General features: G+C 41.2%; 2 protein-coding genes across 3 annotated transcripts; one reads left to right on the top strand and one right to left on the bottom strand.

Moving 5' to 3' along the window:
• Nucleotides 1-321: 321 nt before the first annotated feature.
• On the top strand, nt 322-5131 carry nostrin (nitric oxide synthase trafficking). 2 transcript variants are annotated; one of them, XM_078091105.1, is made up of 16 exons: nt 322-423; nt 599-684; nt 757-840; nt 1015-1077; nt 1173-1254; nt 1346-1408; nt 1670-1768; nt 1854-1979; nt 2310-2408; nt 2489-2614; nt 2902-3010; nt 3136-3224; nt 3323-3448; nt 3869-4127; nt 4223-4315; nt 4421-5131. In XM_078091105.1, exons 1-16 carry the CDS (start codon nt 328-330, stop codon nt 4507-4509), a joined length of 1689 nt encoding a protein of 562 aa, XP_077947231.1. In that variant the 5' UTR covers nt 322-327; the 3' UTR covers nt 4510-5131. The 2 variants fall into 2 exon arrangements, with proteins under 2 accessions (XP_077947231.1, XP_040056980.2); XM_040201046.2 differs by having other exon boundaries at nt 323-423; nt 4399-5131.
• On the bottom strand, nt 4136-7734 carry spc25 (SPC25 component of NDC80 kinetochore complex). The gene is made up of 7 exons (XM_040201053.2): nt 7593-7734; nt 6622-6781; nt 6407-6472; nt 6067-6213; nt 5837-5962; nt 5543-5641; nt 4136-5131 (listed from the first exon to the last, which is right to left on the bottom strand). Exons 2-7 carry the CDS (start codon nt 6770-6772, stop codon nt 5007-5009), a joined length of 714 nt encoding a protein of 237 aa, XP_040056987.1. The 5' UTR covers nt 6773-6781; nt 7593-7734; the 3' UTR covers nt 4136-5006.
• Nucleotides 7735-8101: the final 367 nt, after the last annotated feature.

Below are 8101 nucleotides of genomic sequence, written 5' to 3'. Positions count from 1 at the left end.
CTAATTGTATAATGTACAATGTATTGATTTTGATTTTCATAGAAAAAAACTTGAGGTTTGAATAGTATGATCACTTCCACGGTTTAATGGGACACTAGGAAGCCTTTTACCTACATGCAAAGCCTATTCCTGTCAACATTGAATATTGAAGCAAAGCTTATTAATTTGGCAGTCGAGCGTGAATTTGCTTTATCGTATTTGTATTTCCTTTATTTGTATCTGCAGCAGACCACCCGTTTAAGTTTACATTTGTCGTTTCTTTTTTTTCCCTCTCACTGGGATTTTCCATTGTATTTGCCGCTGACAAAAGGCTCCGGTGATTTCCGCATGAGTGACTTTGGGGGGAGGGTGGTCAAAGTTCCAGGTACAAAGTCAACAAACAGCCACATTCTTAAGATGAAGGATCCTATCGGCACCTGCTCTGTGAGTATTTCTTTGAAAAAGCCACTTTTTCCTGTTTTCCACAATACTTCTATAAGGCCATCGGCTAAAATGTAATCCTCAAATGTGCATTTGATTTACCACTGACTTTGTGGGTTTGCGCTCGGTGGATTTAGGCCGTAGCGGCTTCATGGAGCTTTATTCTCTTGTCTTTCAGTACAACCGACTCTATCAAAATGTGAAACAATTTTCCAAGACCGGCGAGTACTTCTGCAAAGAACTTATGACCGTTTTTCAGCAAAGGTTGGTTCAGCGCAGACTAACTTTTAATGACGGAGGGGTTACTGTTTGACTCAGTTTGACTTCCTGTTTTAGGGCTGAGATGGAACTTACTTATGCCAAAGGACTACAAAAGCTTGCTGGGAAACTTATCAGGGCCTCCAAAGGAATGTCAAATAAGTAAGAGCGATGCAGCGCTGACTGTTTTGTGTTGAACGTGACCTCTTCCTGCCAAGTGTACAGAAATAATAGCATAATGGGAAGTGATACGCGCCTAGCCGGTTACGTGCTGTGTTCAAAACACAGGCTGCTGAGCCAACAGCTCTAACCTTTTCACGCTGCCTCCCTACTCAGTTCCACCTACGGCGCCTGGTGTCATGTGTCGGATGAGATGTACTCGAGAGCGGATGCCCACAGGTAGCCGTCCTCCAGAGTTCACCTCATGGCTGCGCCTGTCCACATAACAGGAGAAAGACCTCGGAGGTCAACGTGGTGTTTCGTTCTCATTTCAGATCGTTGGGAAATGCATTTCAGCAAGAAGCAATCCTGGAAATACGACAGGTGTTAGACGAGCATAATAAGAGGAAGAGGCCTGTAAGGAGTCATTTCTTCATCTTTGTGTCAGTATATTTCTTTAAGGAAGCTTACAGACACAGTGTGTCTGACCTTTTCTCTGCTTCAACAGCTTGACAACGCCATTGAAAGAACTGGAAAACTGGTCACGGCCAATTGGAGTGAACAGCTTAAGGTAAAGAACAAACGTATGAATCAGCTGAAAGTGTGTTGTCCTCGTGCTGATGTGTCAATGATTCATTCTTAAGGTTTGCGTGACAGTCGACTGTTGTGTAATGCAACATAAAGTGAAACCGTAGATACAGCACCTCAACTTTAACTCTAGCAGCAATCTGTTGCACTGTCCTGAACGTAATGGAATTTAGAGTTTCCCTGTATGGTTTTTGATATGCCACTGGTACGTTAATGTAGGTTCTCGTGTTGTCGTCTCAAACAGATGAAAAAGAAATTGCTCGGATTAACAAAAGAGCACGAGGCTTTGTTCAACTTTGTTGAGACCAACAGGCAAATGTGCACAGAAAAGGAGAAACAAAAGGTTTGGTATACAACTACACATTTGTATCTATCTATTAAAGTCTGCGAGGAAGTGTGTTAAATATTTGTCCTCCTCTTGACTACAGATGCTGAACAGGCTGACTAAGTCAGCGGAGATGCAGGCGCGGGTGGATGAGGAGTACTTCAATGTCAACATGGAGGGTCATCAGATGAGACTCAAGTGGGAAAACACGCTGAAAAACTGCTACCAGGTGCGGGGAAAAAATGTACACTCACACCGCGGCATTTAGATGTTCTCCTAATGCAGGGGGCCTTTTTGTGAGTTCAGGGTCTCGCTCGGTGACGCAGCACCCAGTCATCTTTGTCCACCCAGGCATTTCTGCAGCTAATTTCATGCGTTTTTTTCTCTGAGATGCACACATTTCATCAGCAAGCGCGCAACCTTTGCAGTCTCTACGATCAGGTTTTCCTTAGTTCCAGGTTGTCTTTTTACAAAAAAACTAACATAAATCTAAATGCTAATCATCCAGATTGAGTTTGCTGCACACAAAGCATCTCGGTGCTACTTCTGCTTTTTTCAGATCATTCAGGAGTTGGAGAAACAGCGAATAGAAGTCCTCTGCAGCATGTTGAGTAGATACAACCTCCACATGTCCAGCTTTGGGCAGATCATCAAACATGTAAGACACGCTGACCTGCATCCTGCTCAACAGTCACAAAGCCGTCGATGGATGTCGTAATCTTCACCTGCCACTTCCAGGGCCAACGGCAGATAGAAGAGACCGTCCAGAGGGTGGACATGGAGACGGACATCCAAACCCTGGTGAAGGAAAACAGCATCACGGCTGAAGACCACAAAGCGGAGTTTTTGATGGCTGATTATTTTGTAAGTCTGAAATGTTTAGCTCGGTGTGGAAGGGGGGACTTTTTGGGTCCCAGTTTGTGACGCCACAGAAATAAAGATGCCGTACTAATTTTATGAAAGAGCTAGTATTTTATTGTGTTATGAATTATATTATGTAGTTGTCATTTTGTTCTCGGGTTTCACTTAAACATGCGATAATAGCCCTGTCCTAACGGGTGCCAGTGGCATGTTCACATGTAGCCATGGCTTCATGTTAGACTTGGACCATCGCAGTCACTGATGCAGGATCTGTGTTCTGAATGCAACAGGAGGAGGACAGCAAATCCCTGATGGCCAAAGACCGAAGAAAAGAGGCCATAAAACTCAAAGTTCAGCGCCTGGAGGACACGATTACCAAAACAAAGAAAGACCGAGAAGGCGAGTAGAACAGCGTCCATTAAAAGGGCCCAATATAATCGGATGGAGGTGGGAAGAAATGTTTCAGTAAAGCTCAGTGGCAGGCGAGCTCATTCATTGTGTTACCTTCAACATTATTGTCGCAGGAATTGAAAAACTGATGAGAACATATTCTGAGAATCCATGTTTTTCAAACCAAAAGAACCTTGAGGAGACTGAACTGCAGATTGACGAGGTAAGAGGTGTTCAGACTAGAGGGATGTGAGGTGTGTGTGTGTGCAGATGGATATTTCATTTAAATTGATCATAAATCAGATCGTCTGTCACCTGTAGACGACCCTAAAACTGGATCTCCTTGAAGCCACACTCTGCAAACTCTCTGTATCACTGTCTGAGTTGGAGGGGCAACCCAAGGCCCATCACCGTTTTAGTGAAAGCATTGTGAAATGGAAAGATAAGGTAAGATTATTCATCATTTTCAACAGGTATGTCCTGCATCGAGGGTAGCTTAGGTTCAACAGCGGGCCAAATTTAAGGAGATCTATTGCAATGGAATAGAATATTATGGACGTTTTCCTTAAAATAATCGTCACTGGAAAATGGGAACCGTTATGTCACTAGAATTATATCTCCATACGAGGCAGGTCCTCAAGGGACAAAAGGATTGCGTGAAAGATCGTTGCTAATTGTGACATGGCCTTTCATACATGTGATCATGCAAGACTGAATACATAAACAAGCCTTGTGGGTGACTTGATATAAGACTGCACCTCGATCCTTTCAGTCAAATGACCTCCGGACCTCCTAAAAGTGTTTCAAACCACTAAACGCATCCCTGTCATTGCATCTCACGTGACACAAACTGTGCTTCCGTCTCAGGACTGCGAGCACAGCGTCGTTCAACTGACTCGTCCGGTCAAGCTCAGGAGGACGCCGTTCAGATCCCGACAGTCCCTGCGAGCGTCCATCATCTACAAAGGGCCCGTCGAGTTTGGGACGCGGCTCAAGTCCGTGGACGCTTTACCGAGCGCGGACGACAGAGGCCCGTCGCCAGTTTCAGCGCGCGAGACGGCGGGTGTGGAGTGTGGGAGTGCCGTTAACGGACACCCGCCGCGCACAGATGACGGCAAAGAACAAGGTAATACGTTTCTGGCTTTAAGATTTATTTTCAATTCAGCACGTTTGAAATTTCAACATGAAATTAAAGCAATGAAAACCATCAACATTGAACAGCTGAAATGGCGCTGGAGCCGTGCAGCGTGGGGACATGCAGAGCCGTGTACGACTTCACGCCGGAGGGGGACGATGAGCTGACTTTGAAAGAAGGTGAGTGGCCCCTCACGAGCAGATGACCTAAAGCGGTAGCGCTTTATTAACAAGCGGATAAAACTACTGGATTTCTTTCACAGGAGATGTCCTTGACATTTACAGAAAAGAGGAGAACGGTTGGTGGTTTGGCGAACTTCTCAAGAAGAAAGGCTATTTTCCTTCCACCTATGTGGAGGAGCTGCCGGCGTTGAGCAGCGTGGAATCATCGGATGCCTGACTGATGTCACGGACTTAAGAGTTGCAGAAGACACACTAAATCATGTTCTCAAGAGCCACACGTGATGAAAACAGACAAATACAAATTCTACTTGTACTGACTGATATTTAAAATATTAATAATAAAAACAAAAGCATGGAGTTACACGCACAAAATTATATATATATACACATTGTAATTTGTAAGGGGTTAATATGTATTTTAACAGAATATGATTACAAATGTAAATACAAAGCCCAGAAAAATAAAACTGTACACTTATCCAGACCCACTTTAAACCAAGTAATGACATGAGAAAATAAATGAAAAATGTTAACTGAATGAATTGATTAATACAAATAAAACAACGGCGTTTATGCATTAACTTAATTTATTCATTCTTTTAAACATTTCCTGTTATTCACTTTAGCGATCTCGCCGTTGCTGTAAGAAAGTCCTTGCTCGGCATTTTATCCTCCCCGTATTTCAATTTTAGGATCGAATCTGGGAGATAAACTCCTTTCTGACGTTTGCCAGGAATGCTGCTAAGTTATTGGTCTCCTGAAGCCGACTTTCCAAGACTGGCAAACATTCGAGCGCGGGGTCACTGGACACAACTGTGGAAATTAAAAACTTCTTTATAAAAGCAATCAACAATGGTTCCTTCAGGATAAAGTTGGGAATATTCCATATTGTCATTTATGTCCATACAAAAACGGTGAAGGAGTCCCTCTAAACATTTTGCCATTGCTTTTGTCAGTGGCACTGCCATGATTCAGTCAGAATAAAAGCATAAATATTTAGTATATGTATTGTATTTCTAAATAATTTCCCAAAACATCTGGGTAACGTAGTTTGAAACAATTCTTATTAAAACAGAAGAACATACAGCATTTGTTATGGACCACAAACTCGTAATTTAAGGCAGCGTATATGGGAATGAATCTAAATAAAATGCAGTGGTTGTGTTCACAGGAATCAATGAAAGTCAAATTTCCTGATACAGTGTGTGCGTGTCTGTAACTTACTCTGGTAGGATCCATCTTCTTTAATCCCCATTGTGACCACGTAGGCACTGTCCTGATCGGAGGGGTTGATATTCCGGAAAACAAACTGCAGCTTTTCACCTTTACAAGCACAACAGAGACATATTCTGATTTCATTGCTACTTCAATTGAAGAGAATGAAAGCTTTACCGGAGACTATGAATACGGCTGTGTATTATTGACATGAATTCATTTAATTTAAATATTTAGGAAGAAAAAAAACAATGAAAGAAACTAAACTAAAAGATACTGAATACGTTTGCCTGTTCAACATACCTTTAGACAATTGTGTTTTGCCTTGGATTGTTCGTATCTCCATCCCTAAATGATCTTGAAAGACAACTCTGGCTTTCTGGAGATTCTTCAGTCGGTTTTTGTTTGCTTTGTTTTGAGACTCTATTACTGCCAAGAAAGAAGAAAAAACCTTGTTTACTAAAGCAACTTGTTAGTCACAAAACTAGTTTCTGTGATTTACACCATTCACGTCATTTTGAACTATAACATACACTCTTTTCTTTTAGCTTGGTCTTCTCCAAGTTTCTCCATCTTCTGGATGATGGCGTCTTTTTGCATCTCCTTCTGCTGAATCTCAGACATCATTTCAGAAATAGCATGCCGTTTCTCTTTCAATGACGAATTTTTCTGTAACAAGTCTGGTGGACAAACATTGCATAAGTAAAAATACACTTTAACATAAACAATGAAGCCTCCAAAACTGCATTGCAACTTGTCGTTGAAAACAAGTATGGGATGCTAATGTTCGTCAGGTAATGAGGAATTATTCCACACATGAAAACAGATTTAATGCTCATGAGAAACATTCACAGATACAATTCATCAACTCACCGGTTTTGAATGTTTGTATTGTCTCAAACAGCATCACATCATCCTTACATTTCTTTAAACATGTATCTGTGTAAAAGGAAAGACATACTGTTGTTGTAACTATATAGTGTACCGTATGAAGTACAAACATTACTGCCTATATTCAAATTGAATATAGACCCGAGGGAAGAAGGCATTAACCAAATGAAGCCCAATAAACAATGTCTCAAACATACCAAGCGCAGACTTCACAGAATGCGTGTGGGCTTGGCACAACTCTGCAGTCATGTCAATGATCTCCTCGTATGTTTTAAGCTGTTTATTGTGAGTCTCCTCCATAGCACTGGTGAACCCATCACTCAAAGTTGGATCGGTAATGGACGTCATTTTTGCAATCTGCAATAAAACCACAGATAGCACAATGTTAATAATGGGCATGTAAAATGAATATTAAAACTAATGCTCAAGCTAGAATATAAGCTAAGAATATGCTGTGCAGCACACTTGTAAATACTATTGTGTTACGGGTAAGGTACCAATGAAATCATTGGAGTTAAACATTGGAACCAAAATGTATCGGACAAACAAGCACTCCCACCCTATCATGCAAACATTAACATATTTGCATGGCTTTATGGTTGATTGGATTCACCAGAAAGTGAATTGAAAATAAAAGAATAACATTGCAGCAACGAAAAACAACGGCAAGTAATCGGTCTCCTTGACTGACACATGTTGACAGCTTGGGTAATGTTCTATAATTGAAACCTGAAGATTGGTTTGGTTTGTTAAACTTCCCCAAAGCCTCCTTCCATCTGCTGGGGCTGTCAGTCTTACAAATAACGAACTATAAAACGGCGCGTAGCGCTAACGACGAGCCCCGTTAACTCACCGGAGTGGCTAACTCGTATTCAAACGGGGGCTAAAGCTAGCTCACCGAAGGACATTGCTCAGAAACGATAAGAATACTCTTTTAACATTACGTAACGTTAAGTAACGATCGAATACCCGAATCAGCTCAACGCAACGGAACACGTTAGCAGTTTAACTCAAAGCGCCGGTAAACCTTAGTGGCTAACGTTAGCCTTAGCTTGCCCGGTTACTTTTTGTTAGCCATGAAGGAAATGAAGCCGTTTGACTCAAAGATTTACGTAGCGTGAGATAACTAAATTGTAAATGTAGATATGGATAACTTTGCGCTACTCACGTTTTGAATTGCCGTTGATCTTTTTTTAAGTTAACGTCTCACCACTGGACCAGTAACGTTAACTATTTTTTCAAATATTCGCGGTCGACACATAGAAGGCGGGGCTCAAACACCGGAAATACACACATCTATTCTTCTTCTTTAGTATTTTTAATGGCCGTTGGCTTAAACAATATCATTTGCGCCATCTAGTGATACTGTTTTAAAACTACACCCTCCTCTTACAAAAATAACATTATATGAATTCAAAATAAAATAATTGTTATAAGAAATTAGGTGTGTATCAAAGTATACGCTTACATTGGTTTGTATGCACCAACTTAAATCAATGATGGTATTGTAATCATGAAAAGTGCTATTAAACATAAACCCAAATCCATCTACCCTAACTTCATGAAGCAGCCGTTATCTGATGACAGACACCAATTGACATGGTCAATTTTAGAGCATTTTGTGTAATTATAGATTTGAATCTGATACCTATATTGTGTTTTAGCAGGAAACTTATT

Source organism: Gasterosteus aculeatus, chromosome 16, assembly GCF_964276395.1.
Source record: "Gasterosteus aculeatus chromosome 16, fGasAcu3.hap1.1, whole genome shotgun sequence".
Taxonomy (NCBI): Eukaryota; Metazoa; Chordata; class Actinopteri; order Perciformes; family Gasterosteidae; genus Gasterosteus; species Gasterosteus aculeatus.
Note: the sequence above shows the minus strand (reverse complement) of the source record. Positions and strands in the feature narration are given on the sequence as shown.